Source organism: Pongo pygmaeus, chromosome 5 (assembly GCF_028885625.2).
Source record: "Pongo pygmaeus isolate AG05252 chromosome 5, NHGRI_mPonPyg2-v2.0_pri, whole genome shotgun sequence".
In the NCBI taxonomy this organism is placed as follows: domain Eukaryota; kingdom Metazoa; phylum Chordata; class Mammalia; order Primates; family Hominidae; genus Pongo; species Pongo pygmaeus.
Genome location: NC_072378.2, coordinates 135781009 through 135803572, shown reverse-complemented (window position 1 = coordinate 135803572; position 22564 = coordinate 135781009). Strand labels below are relative to the sequence as shown.

The 22564-nt window shown below is 34.8% G+C and overlaps 1 protein-coding gene across 21 annotated transcripts in view; it reads left to right on the top strand.

Moving 5' to 3' along the window:
• The window catches only part of AHI1 (Abelson helper integration site 1), a 210875-nt gene that overhangs the window by 42761 nt on the left and 145550 nt on the right, over nt 1–22564 (top strand). For all 21 annotated transcript variants that reach the window (XR_010126792.1, XR_008503349.2, XM_054493553.2 and 18 more), the window contains 6 exons: nt 1526–1621; nt 6477–6662; nt 7792–7944; nt 12246–12378; nt 16488–16611; nt 21745–21974. Coding sequence is in view for 19 of the 21 variants with exons in the window: in XM_054493553.2 (XP_054349528.2) it covers nt 1526–1621; nt 6477–6662; nt 7792–7944; nt 12246–12378; nt 16488–16611; nt 21745–21974 (922 nt within the window). In the remaining 2 variants the exon portion in view is untranslated. The remainder of the gene's footprint in view (nt 1–1525; nt 1622–6476; nt 6663–7791; nt 7945–12245; nt 12379–16487; nt 16612–21744; nt 21975–22564) is intronic.

Sequence of the window (22564 nt, the reverse complement as noted above, 5' to 3'; positions counted from 1 at the left end):
TCAAAGATTCATTTTGTAGAATTACTTGTTTTTATGATCCTTGACTTTCAGGTTGTCTATGTGTATTTATGGTACAAATATTCCAATATTTACATTTGTGATTATGTTGTGTGTGATTTACATAAAGCTGTTATTGTTGAAAAATGGATATAATTTGTATCTTAAGGAATTTTTTCTTTGTCTTCAAAATTTGTCATTTTTAAAATTTTCTTCTGTATTCATTTTAGTATTAAGAGATGAAGAAGGATAGATTGTTGTATTATAAACGCTTTTGGTTGCTTCTTAAGTTTTCATGTAATATGTTATTGCCTATGCAATTGCTTTTTGATCTCAGTTTTTTAAGTGTTGAGGACAACTTGATAATGTCTCACAAGTCTTTAAAACCGTTATTTTACTCTTAGGTATTTATCTTAAGGAAAAAAATGACAAGTCCATGAAGATGTGTGTGCAAGGATATTTATTTCAGCACTGTTTATAATAGCAAAAATTTTAGGGAGATAAAATAACCTACATTTAGATCAGTAAGAGATTTGGTTAAATAAGTTATAATTTTTGTTAAATTTATGGTATTTGTGACAGAAGAATAGTAGGCAGTCATTAACATTACGGTATTCATGTGTATGTATTCACATGAAGAGATATTCACTACATACTATATGAAAATAATTTGTGAAATAGCATTATTAGATTTGTAGTTCCACACATATGTTTAGGAATGCACAGAAAAAGATTTGGCCTGCAAACTAGATGTTAATGGTGACCATCTATGGGTCTGGATTACAAGTTGTTTTTACTTTGCATATATATATTTTTTACATTATGTTTTCACTGAGCATGTATTATATCTGTAAAAAAGATTTAGGTATCCAAAAAGCATGGATGATTGGAGTCTGTATCATTTCTTAAGCAGTCTTCTTTCTATAAAGATCTCATTTTCGCAGCTGAGCTTTTAATAAGCACCAGTAAGTTTGAAGTGATAGCCTCTGATAAATATCTAGAATACGATCTCTGGCAGGTTGGTTGCAAATTCATGAGCTTTAATGTCCAGACAGGATAGAGGAATGGAAGAAATCCTCTTGAGAAGCCTAATTATAACATACATCCAAAGAGAAAAACCCCAACTTCAGGAAGGTGATCCAAGACAAAGACCCAGAAATAAGGTTGTGAGTTTTTTAAACAAACAATCCTTTAAAGTCTGCTGTGATACATAAAAAACAATGAAAGCTTAAGAATTCTATGCCTAGTATATTTGTACCTAGGTTATATTTGAGGTGATTAACACTTTGCTTTGGATTTGAAATAAATCTTAGTATTTATTAATGAAAGATAAAATAGTCAGAAAATGGACCCTCCCTAACTGAATGAGTTAACTTTAAGGTGAATGAAATGAGATAAAAATGTTTTTATTCCCTGTAAAGGTTAATGTTTTTAAGTACTATACAGATGATTTTTTAAAGTTTTAATAATGTACCATTAGAAAATATTAAATTTTAGGTAGCTTAGTCTTCTGTGAATTTATTTGCAGATTCTTGATTTCTTAAGCATGGATGAAATTAAGAATAATTCTGAGGTTCAAAACCAAGAATGTGGCTTTCGGAAAATTGCCTGGGCATTTCTTAAGGTATGTTTTTCATCCATTTTAAACACTTTTAAAATAGTCTTCAAATTTAGTTGGCTGCTTTCTCCCAAATCAGTTTGGTCTCATATAAGGAATTAGAATCTAAGGTAAGGTTGTAGGGATGAAGAGTTACTAATTCAAGCTCAGGTTATGCTCATTCAGATTCTTAAATATTTATTGATGGCCCAATATGTGCCAGTTACACTAGTTGGTTCTGAGGATGTAGCATTAAAAAAGACACAAACAGCCATGCCATTATTTATTCAGTTCAACAAATATTAAGACTTCTATGTGCCAGCTACTGTTCTTGTCAGTGGACAAAGATGACAAATTCCTTGAACTCCTGGACTTCGTATTCCAGCAACACAAACATAAAACAATTGATTTCACAATTTATCATTTAATTATAAATTTTTATAAATATCATAAAGAGGTATGGGATGGATGATGAACTGTGGGGTCAGGGAAAACATTCCTGAGGAAGAGGCACACTGCCACCAGTGGGGAAGAAATGGTCCATGGTAGAGGGTACAATATATGCAAAAACCCTGATATTTGAAGGAGCAGGGTTAATTCACAAAATCAAAAGAAGGCCACCAAGATTGGAGGACAGAGACTAAGGGGAGAAGAATAGTGCATGAAGAGGTTGCTAAGGTCAACAGGATGTTAATTATGATGAGATCTTATCAGTCATTATAGCAAGAGGAAGCCATTATAGAATTTAAAGAGCAATGGGAAGCCACTATGGGATTTTAAACAAAACAATAAAATAATCTGATTTGTGTTTTAGAAAGATATATACTCTGTTATGTGGAGAACAGATTCTAGAGGGAGCAAATGTAGATACTTGAAAATCACATTAGGAAATTCTTACAGTAGTCTAGGTAAAAAATGTCTTTGTACATTTGTCTTTGACTAGGTGTCTCTGACTAGGGTGTCTTTGACGAGATGTTTCAGCAAAGATGAAAGACGTAGATTGATGTTTAAAAAAGGATATTTTAATTTTGTAATTATCTTTTATTCCTTCAAACATCAATTTAAATTATGAAAAGTCTTGAGTAATTATTTCATACCATCTTATAAAAACGTTTTCATTTGTGAATCCATTCCTTCAACAGATATGATCTATAAAATGTGAGACAGTCTGCTAAATTCAGTACATTTATAGATAAATTAGACATTGTATATAGCTGCCCTCCAATTTAATTTCTATACAAACCTGTTACCTGTATTATTATGTGCTATAGAACAGATGCTGTGAAAATCCAGTTGAGACATTTAATACATATTGGAGGTTAGAGAGAGATTTTAGAAGTATTATAGTCAAACAGCTGAACAGCCGCCAGGTTGGCTGTGGTGAGTAAGTAATTGAGAGTGGCCTTAGGAATCACCTGGTCCAGTGTACTATCTATGATCACCCTTATATAAATCTGTTATGCCTTTTTCCATACCACCTTCCATACTGATTTACAGCAAAGAAAAAAAGCCATTAAAAAAAAAAAGCAAAAAATTCACTTTCACATAGTAAACAGTGCCATCATGTGGTTTTATTAGAAACTGCATTTCTTTTATGCTAAGATTTGTGCAGACCTGCAGAATTTACTGTAAGTTGCACTTGGGAAGCAGTAACATATTTCAGGACATTTTTACCTCTAAGTACTATATGGATTTTTATTTATTTATTCATCTTATGCCATTGGCAAAAATGGCAGTCAAGAATTCTTATCCCATCCCCACCCCCCAGAAAGAGTAAGGTGTTCTATGTGCTTCACGTCTTCTAACACTTACCTGTCTTTTTCATTAGACTGTAAGATTTTTAGAGTCACCAGTGACTTCTTTTGGGTAAATATGTTGAACATTTTTAGTCCTTATTTTACTAGATCTTTTTGCATTTAGTGTATCACTCTCTTGAAACTCCATGCTATAATATCACCAGCTTCCAGCATATTAATGTCACATAGAAAGTGTTTGGTGAATATATATTGAGGGAATTAATCATTGATGATAGAGTGGCAAGGATAAAATTCATCTTCAAGAAAGTGGCATGACGGACGCAGTAGCTGACTCCTGCTGGGAGGTGAGGTGGGTCAATCACTTGAGGTCAGGAGTTTGAGACCAGCCTGGCCAATATGGTGAAACCCTGTCTCTACTAAAAATACAAAAATTTGCCAGGTGTGGTGGTGTGCGCCTGTAATCCCAGCTACTCAGGAGGCTGAGCAGGGAAGATTGCTTGGACATGGGGAATGGAAGTTGTAGTGACCCGTGATTGCACCACTGCACTCCAGCCTGGGTGACAGAGTGAGACTCCATCTCAAAAAAAAAAAAAAAAAAAAAAAAAGGAAGTGGCATGAAGACAATTAAAATTTAAATCTTTTATTACCTATCCTGTTGGTACGAGGGATGTCTTGGATAATTGTTATTACAGTAGTTCAAATGAGACTTTATCCTAATTCTCAGCTATGCCTCAGATTCTCAGGTACTTTCAGTTCTTTAGTACATATATGTGGCTATTCTTTTAAACTAAAAAGTAATAAAGTCTTATTTATTTGAGCTCTACATTATATAATTTATAACCATAATGGCAGGGTCTTGGCTGAATCTTAGTTGTTTACTCATGCTAAACAACATATTAATGTAAACTAAATTGCCTGTTTAAATTAAAACAATCTATGGAAAGTATGATTTAGAAGCTGGGGAATATCTTTTTTAAATCACCGTGATAAGCTTTGGGGAGCTGTAGGAGAGTTTATGAAGGGAGTCTCGAGTGCTTATGATTTAATGACTGAACATATCTATTACTCAATTTGGAACGGTTCTTTACCCCTGTGTGTCATTTGACACTAATCACAATGTCACCCGCTCAGCTTATAACCTCCATTGTCTTTACATTCTTTCCTAAAGGGGTAGGGGAAAATATGGGCTATATTTTGCCATCTCTTTTTCCTTGTTGATGCATCATTCCTGAACTTACCATTCATGAACAACGTTCTGAATTTTGCCTCTGCCACTAAAGCTTTTCCAACCAAATCACTAGTGATTTCTGTTTGCCACATGTATTGAACATTTTTTAGTTATTTTGTCACATCTATGCATTTAACATATCACACTCTTGAAACTCTGTTACCTTGGTTTTCTTGACACCATCCTCTCCTAATTTTTCTTATACCATTCTTTCAGTTTCCTTCATGGTCTTCTACCTACCTCCTTAATATCAGTCCTACTTATGGTTTCATCTTTAGCCCACCTTTCTTGGAACCACTTTTCTCACCTGTGCTTCAGATTTGTAAATTCAGTCACCTCTGGACATTTCAGCTTAGATGACTTATAGGTATGTCAGATTCCCCCAAACTGAGTATCCTTGCTACTCTCTCTGCCACTTCAATTGGTGGTACCACCATCTGTTCACTCTCCCAGATTTACGAACTTGAAGTTACACTGTTTTGGTAGCTACAAGTCACATGGCTGTTTGAATTCAAATTAAATATAATTAAAAATTTACTTTCACATTTGTGCTAGCCATACTTCAGGTGCAGGGTAGCCACATGTGGATTCCGTATTGGTTAGCACAAATTGGTTAGAGTATTCCCATCATTATAGAAAGCTCTCTTGGACAATACTATCTTAGAGTCTTTCTTGACTGTTTGTTTTTTTTACTTTCCGAGTTACATAAGTCTACAAGTAACAGTTGTTAAATGTGTTCCCTGCACTCAGTGCCTATTCTTCTAATTTAAGATATTAAGTTACATGAGTCTACAAGTAACAGTTGTTAAATACCTTCCGGGCACTCAGTGCTTATTCTTCTAATTTAAGATACTTCATGTTTTGTGTGAACTGTTGCAAAGGGTTCAAACTATCTTTCTGCTTCTAATTTGTAGAGGACATAAAGGTTAGAAAGACGTTTCATTTCCTATTTTGAGTCATGGTCTAATGAAAAAGAACATATTCTGAGTTGGTAAGATTTTAATTTTTCTCATAAAAATCTCCATTTAGGGCCAGGTGTGGTGGCTCACACCTGTAATCCCAACACTTTGGGAGGCCAAGGTGGGCAGATCACCTGAGGCCAAGAGTTCAAGACCAGCCTGACCAACATGGCAAAACCTCTGACTATACTAAAAACACAAAAATCAGCCAGGTGTGGTGGCATGCACCTGTAATCCTAGCTACTGGAGAGGCTGAGGCACAAGAATCACTTGAACCCAGAGGAGGTGGAAGTTGCAGTGAGCCGAGATTTTGCCACTGCACTCCAGCCTGGATAACAGAGCGAGACTCTGCCAAAAAAAAAAAAAAGACAAAAACCTCCGTTTAGTTAGCTTAAACATAAGTTTTGTTTAATAGGGTTTTAAAAATAGACCTTTGAAAGAAGGTACACTAAAATACTGAAAAAAATGTAACGAATGGCTTGAATGAGTTTAATTATCCTGAAATGATATTTTAACTTTTTAAAAATTTAAAACATAAAATTTTAACCATTAAAAATACTGATACTAAACAAATGGAAAATTTGTGTCGTGTAAATATACAGTTTAGTCATTATCATAATTATTTCAAACGTGTATTGATCACTTTGTTCAGTGTGAAATCTGGCACAGTAATGTAAATGCTGTACCAACAGTCTGAAATTGTTGTACACATGAAAAGAGAGCTATCAGGAAAATATTTTAAAAGCCATTTGGGTTACCTTTTGTCAAAAATGATCTGGAACGGTGCTTAACTAACTAATGTTCTTTGCTTTGTAAAACTAAGAAATTTCAGCATACCATATTAATCTTTTAAAAATGTTTCTGACTTTATGCTGTTGCTTTATTGGATATATTTACTTTCAATGAAGGTAACATTTTATATGAATTCTTATTTTAAGCTTCTGGGAGCCAATGGAAATGCAAACATCAACTCAAAACTTCGCTTGCAGCTATATTACCCACCTACTAAGCCTCGATCCCATTTAAATGTTGTTGAGGCATTTGAATGGTGGTCAAAATGTCCAAGAAATCGTTACCCATCAACATTGTACGTAACTGTAAGAGGAATGAAAGTTCCAGACTGTGTAAGTTAATAGTACATATTAAGGGTATATCATCTACTGTTGAAATTAAATGGTGACATAGCATGTTTTTCGTTTCTAAAAAGATAAGGCCTCTAATAATAATTTTAATAGATTTCTGGGGTTATATATTAAGCCTGTAATAGCTGATATTTAAAAGATGCTTAAATGAATTTTAAATGTGAAATGTGGCTTTTAGTATTAGGAAAAATGTTTTGTTATAATTTGATTTTCAAAAATTAAAGATAAAAGGTTGATTTAAAGCAGGAGTTGAAAAATAGTTTCTGTAAAGGGCCAGATAGTAAATATTTTAGGCTTTGGCCCTGTAGTTTCAGTCAATTTTGCCTTTATAGTGTGAAAATAGCTACATAGACATATGTAGGCCATAACTAAACAAATGGATGTGATGTGTTCCAATAAAAGTTTATTTACAAAAACAGGTAGCAGGCCAGATTTGGTGTGTGGGCTGCAGTTTGCAGACTCCTGATTTCTGGGCACATTTTTCACAATATTATTCAAATAATCAGTATGTAATGTTTCTACTGCTGCTGTTTTCCATAGATTAATATTATAAATAATCTTAGCAAAGAATTGGCCCTAAAATAAAAAAGTTTTGCTTTTGTCTAATTTCTTATAAGACATTAATTTTTCAGGTCATTTGCACGTTCTGTAGCTGATATGTACTGTCACCACAGGGCTGATTGGCATTGGTTTGGATGGAGTTAAATCTATTATTTGAGAAATGAGGATTTTTAAAACTTGAGATTTTTATGATACTAGTTTTGTGATATTAAAGCCAGAGATATGATAGTATATCAGAGCCATGGCATAACTCATAAGTATTGGTGAAGAAGCAGAAACAAAGGATAGAGTTATTAAAATCATTTCATGTGACCTTTGTAGTCATATTTTTTCCTCCAAAATTTTTATGGCTTTTTGGTTATAGGACTGTAGTTTTAAGCAGCTTTTTTATTTTATTTAGAATAATGTACAAATAAAAGTAGAATTTTTTTCTGGATTACATTTTGAAAATATTTTCATATTATTTGTTTCAGTATTTTAAAAACTATATGCTAGAAAAAGAAAAAGGTGAACATGGTATGTAAATTTTCATATTTTAATGCATATTTAGATAAAGCCATCTTACCGCTCTATGATGGCTCTTCAGGAGGAAAAAGGTAAACCAGTGCATTGTGAACATCACCATGAGTCAAGCTCGGTAGACACGGAACCTGGATTAGAAGAGTCAAAGGAAGTAATCAAGTGGAAACGACTCCCTGGGCAGGTGAAGTGTTTGATAATAGCAGATTTATTTAGATGTTTACTTATTACCTGAAAAACTCCAATAACTCCTAGGATATCTAGCTTACTACTTAAAATGCTTGCTATTTATCCTTGTTTTTAACCACAATTTTGCCTTTCCATTAATTAATTTGACAAATAATAATAGAGTGCCTAGCATGTGTATATAAGCACTATCTTACATTCTTTGTTTGGGCACTTGGGCAATTGTATTAGCTTGGGCTGCTATAACAAAATACCACTGACTGGGTGGCTTAAACAGCAGACATTTATTTCTCACAATTCTGGAGGCTGAGAAGTCCAAGATCAAGATGCTAGCCAGCCTAGTTCCTGGTGAGGGTCCGCTTTTTGACTTGGAGCCCGCCTCCTCTTTGCTATATTCTCACATGGTGGAGAGAGAGATCACCTTTCTCGCGTCTTTTCTTACAAGGGCGCGAATCTGATTCATGAGCTTCTCACTCTCAGGACCAAATTACCTCCCAAAGACCCCCACGTCTAAATACTATCACATAGGGGATTACAGCTTTAACATACGGTTTTTGAGAGGACATAGCATTCAGTCCATAGCAAAGATCAAGGTGCTGACTGGGTTGATTTCTTCTGAGGCTTCTCCTTGGCTTACAGTTGGCTGCCCTCTTGCTGCCTCTTCACATGATCTTTGTGCATGCACGCCCCTGTTGTCTCTCCCCCTATTGGATTAGGACCCTTCCATAATTATTTCATTTTAATGTAATTACCTCTTTAAAGACCATATCTCCAAATACTGTTACATTCTGAGGTGTTAGGGGTTAGAGCTTTGGCATATTCATTTGGGTGACAAGGGGTGGGGGTGTGAGTGGGAGGAGAGAGGACACAATTCAGCCTATAACAGCAGTCAGATAACATAGATTTTTAGCCTGGGCAATGTAGCAAGACCCATTCTCTTTTTTGTTTGTTTGTTTTGTTTTGTTTTGTTTTTTGAGACGGAGACTTGCTCTGTCACCCAGGCTGGAGTGCAGTGGTGCAATTTCGGCTCACTGCAAGCTCCGCCTCCCGGGTTCATGCCATTCTCCTGCCTCAGCCTCCGGAGTAGCTGGGACTACAGGCGTCCGCCACCACGCCTGGCTAATTTTTTGTATTTTTAGTAGAGACAGGGTTTCACCATGTTTGCCAGGATGGTCTCGATCTCCTGACCTCGTGATCCGCCCGCCTCGGCCTCCCAAACTGCTGGGATTACAGGCGTGAGCCACCGTGCCCGGCCAGCAAGACCCATTCGCTTAAAAAAATTTTTTTTAATTAGGTGGGCATGGTGGCATGCACCTGTAGTCCCAGCTACTCTGGAGGCTGAGGGAGGAAGATTGATTGAACCCAGGAATTCAAGGCTGCAGTGAGCTATGATTGTGCCACTGCACTCAAGCCTGGATGACAGAGTGAGATCCCATCTCTTTACAAAAAAGAATTAAAAATTTAAAAAAAAAACAAATTTTTGATGTCTGTAAGACGTTCATCTCCTAATGTTTATGGATTCATGAAATTCTTTACAGCACCTGGCTTCTTCCTGAATTGCACTTTGATAGAGATATGTACATGTGTATACTTCTACCACAAGCTGAGCAGAATTTAAGCTTTTACTAAAGTGTTCTTACTAGATTAGCATTTTATGCAGTGGCAAGAAGCATTGCTGATACAATTTTGCAATGTTTTACTTGTTTTTATAAAGAATGGAGTGGTTTATTTTATGCATATGAGCTGCTACCAGATGAAATTTATCCAAAATCTTAATTTATTCAAACATCTAATGTAGAAATAAGAACTTACTATTCTTATTTATTCATCTTCATTTTCTATATTTTACATCATATTTGACTTTCTTTTTGAGGCTGATTTTACAGATACATTTTAAAATCACTTTGAGTTAGAATATTTTAAGCATAATATGGAGAGAATAACACTTAGATTATGCCCTTGGGGAACTTCCAGGTTAGGTGGGAAAAGAAAGCAGTTACAGTGTTGTTTATTTTCAGATATGCTTCAGGGAAGTCTTGATGAAATGAGGAAATGTAGGTATAAAGATGATTGTACAGATCAGCAGTTCTCAAAATGTAGTTTGGAGGCCTCTGGGAGTTCTGAGTCCCTTTCAGGGGGTTCTTGAAGTCAACTTCTTTTCATAATGATTCTAAGGTGTTACTAGTCTCATTCAGATTCATTCTCTTACAAGTATGTACTAGCGTTTTCTAGAGGCTAAATAACGTGATTTCACAAGAGAGTAGAGGCACTTACAAAAATCTAGATTTTATTCAGCTAGACATTTAAAGTTAGCAAGTTATTTTTATTTTATTTTTATGAAAACTCAAAATAGCCTCCAAAAAAATGTTCAAGAATGTAAAGCATCTCGAAACTAAAAGCATTTGAGAATTGCAGATATGAAGACTGAACTACAGTGGTGGAAGAAGGGCTCATTCAACAGTGGAGCTTGAGATAGACTAGGATGCCCAAGGTAGGAGTGAGTGAAGGAGGGACAAGGACGGGTATTTCATATGAAGGCAAAGTTGCAAATAAGTGGGAAAGGACCTGTTGTATTCATTAGGCACTTGAAAGCTTAGCTGGTTGGAAACCAGAGTTTGTAAAAGAGGAGATAAAGTAGTGTACTGGATGAGGCCCACATTGTGGAGTGTCTCAAATGGTAGCCTAATACTTGATTGTGAGGGATGTGAGGAATAATGGAAGGTTTTCGGGCGAGTGAGAAAAATAACAATTGTATTTGAGGATGAATTAACGCAGGCAGTGGCATGGGGAGATCTTGAAGTAGTAACATTAGAATTAGATGGCAGTCATTGATGTGTGAGGTGATGAGTGTCTAATGAATATGAGAGACAGAAAGTAAAAACCAGCATGATTTAGTGACTGACAAGGTAGTAAAGGAGGGGAAAGAGTCAAGGCTTTTGAGGACCTTTATTGTTATTATCAGACTTTCATTGAGTGTCTGTTCTGGATAGGGCACAGTGTCAAACCCTGAGAATACAAAGAACTTGATAGTGGCTTCAATGTTTTCATTTTCAGCCTAGGTGATTGGGCACAGAGTTTTCCTTAACTACACTTCCTACTCTAGGAGCAGCAGCAAGTGGTTATAAAGCCTCCTGACATTTCTTTCAGTTTTTGTTCCCTTGTTACCCTCCTCTCCCTTTTCTTAATTATGTTGATGGAGGATGCAGAGAAAAGATGGGTAGCGTGGAGTCTGGAGAATGCAGAGAAAGAATGGGTAGCATGGAGTCTGGTACATGATTGACACTTAACAAATTCTTTTGAATTTTTCACATTCCTAGTAGCTGGTCATAATGCTGTCTCTGGAGGAACTGCTAGATCTTGGTACTATTTGTGAAAAACCTGGTACCTGTCTAGAAAGCATGCCCTTGAAGTAACAGTCTTTGAGTAGGTCCATTAAGCTAGGCTTGACCCTTTGAATAATCCCTCTTAGCCATATAGAGCTAATAATGGTTACTCTTAGCTAGTGATAGCTACTCATAGGGTGGCTGTGATGAATATATTCAAAGACATTTGTAATAAAGTGCAACTTTCATGGCATATAGTAAGAGCCCAATATACGTTTAATTCAACTTTTTGAATTATAAGAAACAGAAGAACTAAGGCTCACTGAAGGTTGGAAGAGTTAGAATTAGGATAAATAAACGTAACTGGTATTTTCTACAGTAGATATTAATACCCAGAAAATTGGGGCTTCATCTGGTAGAAGAGGGTGAAAACATTAAAATTTTGAAGAAATTGTAATAATGAATGAGAGACCAATAAAGGCCAATTGATTACTTTGAAAATACATTTTGGAAGGCAGCCACAAGGGGTAATTATTTTAAGATAGGCAAAGAGAATAAGCATTCATACATTCTGGCTTAAGCTAGGCCCCATAGGTACTTGTGGTCTTAAAAAAAGCTTGTGACTTTAACAAAAGTTACTTACTAGTGCTGTCATAGAATAAGGCTGTGACATACATTCTATTAGTAGCTATACAGAAGCAGTGTGGCAGTGATGGCTTTAGAGTATCAGATATTGAAATTTTTCTATTCATATTTAGGTGAATTAAGTACTACATGAAGAACTTTAAAAATTTCATGGGCACTCATTCTCTTTTTACAAAGTAATTTACTGTGGTTTTTCAGCATTCTGCATGCTTGTTTTTCTCTTTCTCTGTGTCATAAAAGGACTTAAAAGAACTACAGTAATTGAAATTAAAAACTAGCCTTTGATTTTTAATGTTTGCTAATTTATATTTTTTAAATGTATGTTTTTTAGGCTTGTCGTATCCCAAACAAACATCTCTTCTCACTAAATGCAGGAGAACGAGGATGTTTTTGTCTTGATTTCTCCCACAATGGAAGAATATTAGCAGCAGCTTGTGCCAGCCGGGATGGATATCCAATTATTTGTGAGTAATAATCCCACCTGTTTCATCTGATTGTAGTCCACGTGGAGGACATTCTTTAGTTTTTTTAAATTCATGGAAATCGTAACTTGAGTAATCCCCTGTACTACTAAATTAAAGAAAATGGATTTCTTCAAGTAAAGAAAGTTCTTTTATAATAATTTTACACTTTTCTATACAGTAACTGTTCAGAAGTAGAATGAGAATGATCAAATGAAAGATGGTAAATTTGTTTTTAAAACATGCAGGAGGATTTTTGTAAACATTTTATATTTTAAATATAGAAATTTGGAAACAAGGATTAATAAATCTCATGGGGAACATTAGTTCAATGTGGCTAGTTGATAGCAGTGATGATTTGAGTTACAAAAGCCTCCAGATTTGCTGTGTAGTGGAATACCAATAACTGACTCAAGAGTACCTAGATGAAAACTTCTCATTATGATAGAGAAGTCAGCAGAGAGGCCAAGCAATTATTTCTGTTGCTTTAGAGACATTCTAAAGTGAGCATTATCATACTGTTCCAGACTTAGAAACATTAAATACTCTCTCCTTTACTTCTGACTCAATAATAAAACCAGCTCTCCTCTGCAGAAGTAGCCAGCTCCTTGTGGGCATCTGCCCTAAACACTAGATCTTATTGAACTTTCCTCAGCTTAACACAGTTTGCTATTATTACTTGGTTGATTCCTTTTTTTTCATCAGGGACTCATAATTGACTTGATTGGCATTTATTAAGTAGATATTGCTCCCCATGAAATAGTAATAAATTTTAAAAATAAAAAATCACTTGTGTCGTTTGATTACCACTATGCTATTTTTAAAATTCACCAAAAACCCATATGTAGAGAGAAAAAAGGTTCTTAGGAAATGCTCCTGTTATTAATAGTAATTTATTTCTTTTGGATAGTGAAAGAATTATTTTATTCTGATTTTATGTTTTAAAAGCTTCTGTGATAAATATGTTACTTTATGCTTAAATAAACTTGCTTAAAATGCTGTGTAGATTGAGATATTGCTTAAATCTCAAAAATAGAGGAGGGAGAGGAATCTTTGTCTTTGGTTTTTGACTATTTGATTATGATGTGTCTACTTGGAATTTCTTTAACTTGTTGAATATGCAGATCAATGTTTTTCACAAATTAGAGATGTGTTCAGTCATTATTTCTTGAAATGTTCTGTTTGGCCCTTTTATCTTTCTTCTTCTGGGAGTCCCATTATGCCTGTGTTGGTACTCTTGGTGGTGTCCCACAAGTCTCTGAAACTTTTCTATTTTTCTTCATTCTTTTTCTGCTTTTTTCAGACTGGATAATCTCAGTTGACCTATTGTCAAATTTAGTAATTCTTTCAGTTTAGATCTGCTTTTGAGCCCCTCTAGTGAATTATTTATTTCACTTATTGTACTTTTCAACTGTAAAATTTCTAGTTGGACTTTTTTTTTAATCATGTCTGTTTCTTTATTGATACTCTCTTTTTTGGTGGGAAATCCTTTTCACACTTTAATTCTTTAGATATAGTTTTCTTTAGATCTTTGAATATATTTATAATAGTGGATTGAAAGTCTTTGTTGAGAAAGCCCAGCGTCTGGGCTTCCTCAGTTTCTATGTGGATGACTTTTTTCCCCTGTGTATGGGCCACTCTTTCCTGTTTTTTCCATTTCTCATAATTTTGTATTGAAAATTGGATGTTCTAATAATACAGTGTGGCAGCTCTGGAAATCAGATGCCCCCCTTTCTCCCCTCACGCCCACCCAAGATTTATTATTTTTGCAGTTAGCTTTGTGATTTTGGACTAATTCTGTAGTCTTTACTGTCTGTCATGTGTTGCCATTGATGTCTGTGCTCGGTTAAGTTAGTGGTCAGACAGAGACCACTGTTGTGGTTGGACAGAGATTTTTAAACACTTGAGTGGATAGGTCTACTGGTCTTTGCCAAGGGACTCTGTCTGTGTTGCGGTATACCTTCAATGCTTCGGTACACAATCTACAACTCTGCCTTAGCTTTACTTTCTGTTTGTTCTGAGCCTCCTCACCTCAGCCCGAGTGAGAGGTAAAGCCTGTCAGGTCTTTCTTGGTTGTGCATATTCCCTTCACATACATGGATGGGAATCCTTCTAGATACCCAGGAATATTTTGGAGTTTATCCGTGTCCCCTATGGACATCTCATGCCCGGTTTTTTGTTGTGTTTTATTTTGTTTTTTGTTTTTATTTTAAGTTCTTTGGTGAGCCTCCTCTTAGCCTCACTTGCAGCTGTGATACTAAATGATGCCACGGGTTGTTTTGACATGCACCTTAGGGTTAGGGCTGTCCTCCCAGAGCATGCTGTGAGCCAGATCAAATAAAGTCAGGCCCTGACAGTGGATCTTTCCTGGAGGGCCAGACTGTCAAATAGTGAGAAGTCTTTGGGGATGGGGCTTTTAGGGAGCATCAGACCTGTTCTGCCCCATCCAGTGGCTACTAGTCTCCTGATTTTTATTGGTTTTTAAGGCTCCTTTAAAGTTTGAGACAGGAATGAGAACACAGCAAGTTAAAACACCATAAAGCTCAATGTTCTTACCAAATTCAGCCATTTTTCTTAAATACTCTTCAAATTTTTGTAAGCTTTGCTTAATTTTCAGAGTTCTGAGAATGTTGATTTTTGACAGTTTTTGCCAGTGTTCTTGTTGCTTCTGTGGGGAGGAGATTTTTTTCTAAGACTCTTACTTTGCTATTCCACAAGTACAGTAGTCCCTCTTTTTCCATAGGGGATATGTTCTAAGACCCTCAGTGGAAGCCTGAAACCTCAAGTAGTACTGAACCCGATTGCCATCAGTAGAAACACATGTGTGCTCATGCTTTCCACCCACAGATTTATATCTTTTCCATCTTAACAAAACACCATGCACTAAAGGACATTACTTTTGTTTTTTGAGGTGTGACAGCAAAACTAGCACAAACCTCTTTTTCATTCTTCACAATTTCACGGATAGAAGATTTTTACTGTAGATCCTAGCAACCTCAACATATGATTTTTTTTTCTTTCCTTTTTAAATCTTTTAAATCTTTTAAATCAAGAACTTTCACCTTTTCAGTCAAAGGAAGTACTTTATGGTTTCCCTTTGGCATATGCCAATTGCCAACATTATTACTCTTGCACTTTGGGACCGTTAAGTAAAATAAAGGTTACTTGAACAAAAGCACTGGGTGACAACCAGTCTGATAACTGAGACAGCTACTAAGTTTCTGATAGACAGTTAGCATCTATAGCATGGATACATTGAACACAGGATAATTCACATGCTGGAGAGATGGAGCTAAATGGCATGAGATTTCATAACACTACTCAGAATGATGTGCATTTTAAAACTTAGGAATTACTTATTTCTGGAATTTTCCATTTAATATTTTCAGACCATGGTTGACTGCGGGTAACTGAAACCACAGAAAGTGAAACTGCACATAAGGGGGGACTGCTGTTATTTCTGAACTGCTAAGTATTTTAAAGGGCAATTGATTTTTACCACTAGATGGAAGCATAGACTTGGAAACTTTGTTTTTCCGTGCTACTATCTTATATTTCCTTGTATGTTTAAACATATAGTAAAATACCACAGTGCTTTGTGTGTCTGATTGAGTCATTGTTAATTCCCATACTATCCCTGATTACTATCTCTGTTCATTTTAGTATTAAAATTTACTTTTGACAATAGAACAATTTAAATTTCTCATTACTTCAAATAATTAAATTTTTGGTTGGCATTTAGTTGATTTTCAGGTGAAATAATAATGAAAGCCCAAATTATAGAATATATTAAGTGAATTGCAATGTAAATGTTATTATTCAACTGATATAAATTTATTATTAAAGATTCTTAGGGGATTTCTTTAAAGAGATGAAAATAATTGATAATTATAGCAAAATTTTAACTGATAATTTTGCATGTGAATTTTTGTGTAAAGCAAATGAAAAACTATTCTTAAGTAAATTTTTAAATTTTCTTTATGCTGCAAATGTCTTTGGTTATAATTTTGTTATAGACTGCTTATGTCTAAATAATATTAAATTTTGTATTTGTATATTATTGGATTAAGGATCGTCTGTCTGGAAACCTAATTTCTAAATATTTTCATTAGTATATGAAATTCCTTCTGGACGTTTCATGAGAGAATTGTGTGGCCACCTCAATATCATTTATGATCTTTCCTGGTCGAAAGATGATCGCTACATCCTTACTTCATCATCTGATGGCACTGCCAGGTTAGTATCCTTGAGAAGTACTTATGTGCATGCTGTTTGCCATCAAGGAAGGCAAAGAGAATATAAACTGATGTAACTACTCTTATGCTCCAGTCATATTTTCCCAAGAAGGGACTGTCATAAATATGCATCATGCAGACTGATTCCATAAATTATAGTAACACTTTTTAAAGACATTTTTCTTAAATGTCTTTTATTTATGTAGTATATAATATTTCTAGTCCTCACTATCTTTAAATGATCATTATGTAAACTGATTAATGCTTTGAGATGGGGTTAGGGGTTATTAAACACCTGAGATTTTTCCTAGAGCATAAGATCTTGGTGGCAGGGATACTGTCTTCACTGTTGGCTGGATTTGCAGAGGGTAGAATCCAGTGGTGCTCAGTACATCACAGTAGAGGAAATAAATATGTACCTTATATTTTAAGAGTTTTATAGATTGGTTAAACATTTACATTTTTCAGAATGTCAATCTGAAAAATAATTTATCCCTTTTCAATTTAATAAGTATCACAGTAAAACATTTTAAAAGCTAACTTTTAAAGTTTCATTTATACTTTTTTTAGTTGCTTGTTCTACCTTGAATATGTTCTAAAAATACTATTAGTTTTCAAGTTGCTTTTAAATACATCACTTAATTTGATTCTTACAGCTATTAGGTAGACAGACATTATTCTCTCCACACACTAAGAAACTGCCATGTAAACAGTTGAGATCCATGTTGAATTCATTGTCATTTACTTCTGCCTTCTACTCTCTTAACACTTCGTGACTTCGTGTTACTTTTAGTGTTCAGACCACTTCTTCTACTGATCTTGCCAACCTCCTTTTCTGTATAAAATATCTAATCAAGATGTTATCATTATTCGTTAGTTTTTATTTAAATGAAAAAGATGAGAATTAGTAACAATTGACTTCCTTCATGGTCATGCTGGGAACCTACTATTACTCCTTTTTGACATTATCCTCAAGAAACTATCTGATCTGTTCTTTTAGCACAGCCATTCTGTCCAATGCCAGGCCATACTAGAGAAAAATATGTAACTTTGCTGAGGGGTGACTTTGGATTTGTAAGTCTTAATGTCACCTAAGCTGTCATCTCTACTGAGGAATCCTTTTACTTTACTTAGCTTCCTTTTCTTTTTCCTCTGGCAGCAGATCCAAACTTACCATGAACATTCTCTACAGTAAATCACAGTCTTCTCACTTCATTAGATGACTTTCTTCAATTTAGATGACATTTAGTCAGACATGAACTTCATATATTTCCCTCTGATTTCCCTCCTAATATCCATAGATATGTCCATTTTTAATCTCTGTCCATCTCTTTTAACAAAGAGGCATGTGACTGACTTTTTAAAGGCTATTTGACCTGTACTTTTAATCTCAGTCCCTGAAAATTTGTATTACATCTACTAGTCTGATTAATATCTTTCTCTTTATTGATTGTGTCCTGTCATCTTAGAAATATGCTCAAATGGGCTGGGCACAGTGGCTTATGCCTGTAATCCCAGCACTTTGGGAAGCCCAAGTGGGCAGATCACTGGAGGTCAGGAATTCGAGATCAGCCTGGCCAACATGGCGAAACCCTGTCTCTACTAAAAATACAAAAATAAGCCGGGTGTGGTGGTGTGCATCTGTAGTTCCAGCTACTTTGGAGGCTGAGGCAAGATAATCACTTGAACTGGGAGGTGGAGGTTGCAGTGAGCCGAGATTGTGCCATTGCACTCCAGCCTGGGTGACAGATTGAGACTCCACCTCAAAAAAAAAAAAAAAGAAATATGCTCAAATTGCCTTATCTTAAAAACATCATTTTCAGTTCTTCCTGCCTTCTAGACTAGCCCATTATTTTTCTTTTTCTACACCATCAGGAGTATTCTATACATACTGTCTTTACTTCAGCCCAGTCATTCTGGCTTTCTTTCCCACCATGCTACATAAACTTCTTTCTTCAAGAGGTTGGCAGTTTCTTGCTATTTTTAAATCCATTTGGACAGTTTAACTCCTGCTATGCTTGCCTTCACTGTAGTAATTGATTATTGACCAGTCTTGAAATATTTTGAATTCATGGTTTTCATTGACAACCTCTTCTCTTCTCTTTTTATTACTCTGACCAGTTCTATCCATTGTCTTTCTCTGATTTATTTTCCTCTGCTGATTTTCTATGTGTTTTATCCCCAGGATCCTTTAGTTGATCATCTCCTGGTTTTATATGCTTATCCTGGTTTCTCTTACCTTTCCCAGCTTTGACTCTTGCTGATATGCTAATGACTTCTAGCGCACACCTTTTTATGAATTTGACTTCCTATTACACGTTTCCATTTGAATGGCCCATTGCCACCTCAAATCCAAAACCAAACTTACCCACCTGCTTAAATTTTGTTTTCCTCCATTAATTCTCTTACATATATTTTAATGGCATCCTTATCCACCATCTCCCAAGCTGAAAACTCAGAGTAGTGTTAATCTCTTCTTTCTTTCCCATCACTTCTTTCACATCTAACCAGCACTAAAGTCTGCCAATTCTCCCTCCTAAAAGGCTCACAGTTTTGTCACATCCTCTCTATTGCGTTTGCTTTAATTCAAGCCCTATTACTCTTTGCTTAAATTGTTGCTATTGACCTCAGTGTTCAGTCTCTTAAGTCCTCTGTCTCTGCTGTGCTGAAATTATCTTTCCATAACTATCTTTCATAATGCCTTAATTTTTTAAAAGACTTTACCCATTGCCTTTTGAAAAGTTTTCCAGTCCCTTAGCATGGCCTAACAGGCATGTTCCTCATTAACCCAACATTCTTTTCTCATGTGCTTCCCTTGTACCCTTTGCTTTACCCAGGTAATCTTTTGAAACACCCTAGCATCTTGTCTTCTTTGGCATCTTCCTGCCCTTTGAAACTTACCTACTTTTCCTATACTTAAATGACCTTCTCCTACCCTTCCTGAATAACTTATTCATTCAACAAAAATTAAGTGCCTTTTGTGAGCTCTCATAGGTTTGTAGTTATTATTTAAAATCCAGCCCAAATTCTATTATTTCTTAAAGCTGTCTTGGGTTTCTGCACATAATATGTAGTATATTATACTAAAGCACACATTTTTTCCATATTTATCTTTAAAACTGATATTAATTTAGGACTCTTCACATCATTAAAATAGTATTGTGAAAGCATTAACTGAGTGAAAAGAGAAGCATTGTGGCTAGCATCAAAATGACAAGGAGAGTTTTGAAAGAGGTAAGGAATACTTGTAATAAAGGAGCTGTTGTCCAAAGAAAGAGAATTAAAATTGCAAATGCTCACAAGTGGCAGAAGTATGAATTTCTGTCCATGTCTTCTCCTTCTTTATTCCTGAAGATTCCTGACACATATTATTGTTAGTGTCTCCTAAGTATTTCCCACTAGATTAGCTTTCTGCCATATGGATTTATCCTAAATACCCTTCATTAGTTATCCCTAGAATAATCTGTGTTTTTCTCAAATCAGCAACTTCTAATACAGTCAGAAAGATTTTCCATATATAATGGCTCCCACACAGGCCTATATGTCCCCACTATTCCCTCTTCTCGAACATACGGTTTAACTTTATGTTTTTTCTTTCCCAAATCTAGTAATTTTTGTGTGTGTTCATTCAGTCTTTACAAATTTGTGTTTCTTTGTTCTCTATGATCTAGTCTGATTTTTTTTTCCCCAAACCCATTTATATATTTCTTTTAATCTCAGCTTCCTACCATGGCCTGGGTAACAGCAACCATCATTGATTCCAGTTCAGTTTTTACACAAAAAGCTTTACTTTTATTTTTTTAATATTATGTCTGTTTTAATTATATTGAGCTGTTTTGAAGATGTATTTGCTTCATTTCTGCCTGTTATATAGTATTTTAAATAATGCTACTAAGATTTATTACCAAACAACTGAGTTTTTTATCTTTTATCTTTTTAATATTTTCCCAAAATTAGTGGTTTTTTTCTTCTAATAGGCATCATATTTCATACAAATATGCTTATTGAAAATATACTGTGGTAAAAATGTTTGTGCAATTGATTCATGGGCTTTATTTTTACTCGAAAACATGTTGTTTCACTTCCTCTATTATTAGTTTGGATTCTTAGTAATTGAAGATCATATCCTATATTGTAAGCAGCTGCGAGGAAACTCATAGAATATTTTTCTTGAATAGAAACTGTTTTTTTTCTCTTATCAGTAATCTTGTAACAGACTTAATTTGCCTTAGTTTTCAAGCAGTAATTAAAAGGATGAATACAAATCCCATATTTAAAATTAATATGTTCTTCTAATTTTGATCATTTAACAAAATATATTTAAAAATCCAATGCTTCACACTTATATAGCACCTGTATATTGGTAGATTTCACCTAGTTTTATACATTGCTAGAAATGCAGAGTATCTAAGAGGTTAACCCTTAAGGGTTTACTCATTTGTTAAGACTGTAGCAGTGATAACAATCTTAATTTTTTTCAGTTAGCCATTATTTAGAGGACAGGATAATGAGTGTTAAACAAAAAGAACGTGCTTAATGTAGGATAGTCTTTTCTATCAAAATGTCATAATTATTTTAATCTTATTTTACTTGAAAATTCAAAATATAATAATTTTAGTTTCTCTTAAATCTTTGAGATCTTCATTTTTACTATCTAGGCTTTGAAATTACAAATATAAAAGTTAATAGACTATTCTATTCTCTAAACCCCCATTAATAAACATTTTGTAAAAGTGGTGTACACAACCTAAATGGGAAATCATTAAAGTTTCTCCCTATATATTTTTTATGTATATTGTACTAAATGCAATATTTTGCCAACTGTTCAATGTGTGTTTAACCAATGGCAAAATAGGTAGGTTTAAAAAAGTTATTAATTTTATAGTATAGATTACAATTAGTGGATATAATATGCTGGATAATAACTATAACAAATAACTTTGTCACATGTGAAAATTCCAGTCATCAAATACGAGATCATCATTATATTTTTCATTGTTTTAAAACTTGGTTTACACATTGGTCGTTGTCACTTGCTTGCTTAAGTTTCATTGGCTATGTTGGTTCTTAGAAAAACTGTTAAAAGAAACTTCTGCTTTTCAGAAGCAATATGTAACTTCTTATCCTTTTCCAGGATGTGGAAAAATGAAATAAACAATACAAATACTTTCAAAGTTTTACCTCATCCTTCTTTTGTTTACACGGCTAAATTCCATCCAGCTGTAAGAGAGCTGGTAGTTACAGGATGCTATGATTCCATGATACGGATATGGAAAGTTGAGATGAGAGAAGATTCTGCCATATTGGTCCGACAGTTTGACGTTCACAAAAGTTTTATCAACTCACTTTGTTTTGATACTGAAGGTATGTCAGAGACTATGAATGAAGACCAGCTATGTGAAGAATTTTTTTTTACCAGAATAATAGTTATTTAGGCTTGAGAGGGTTATATACTGATGATTGCACATATTTAGGTTTATGCTTATTTTGCAGGTCATATGATAGATTTGACACTGAGGGACTTCTGGTGTAATTTTTAAGTTTTTAAATTCTTAAACATTTAGATTCAATTAATCTTTGCTATAACAACCAGTCATCTGCCAAATTGCATAAATATATTTCTTTGAACTGGTGATTATCATTCTTACTTTTTTTTCAAGAACCTTAAAATTTGCAAACATATAGAAGGGAAATTTGCAATTATTTAAAGTTTTATCTTGATATAAGAATAATATAGTAGCTGGGCACGGTGGCTCGTGCCTGTAATCCCAGCACTTTGGGAGGCCGAGTTGGGTTGATCACAAGGTCAGGAGATCAAGACCATCCTGGCTAACACGGTGAAACACCATCTCTATGAAAAATACAAAAAATTAGCCGGGTGTGGTGGCATGCGCCTGTAGTCCCAGCTACTTGGGAGTCTGGGGCAGGAGAATCGCTTGAACCCTGGAGGTAGA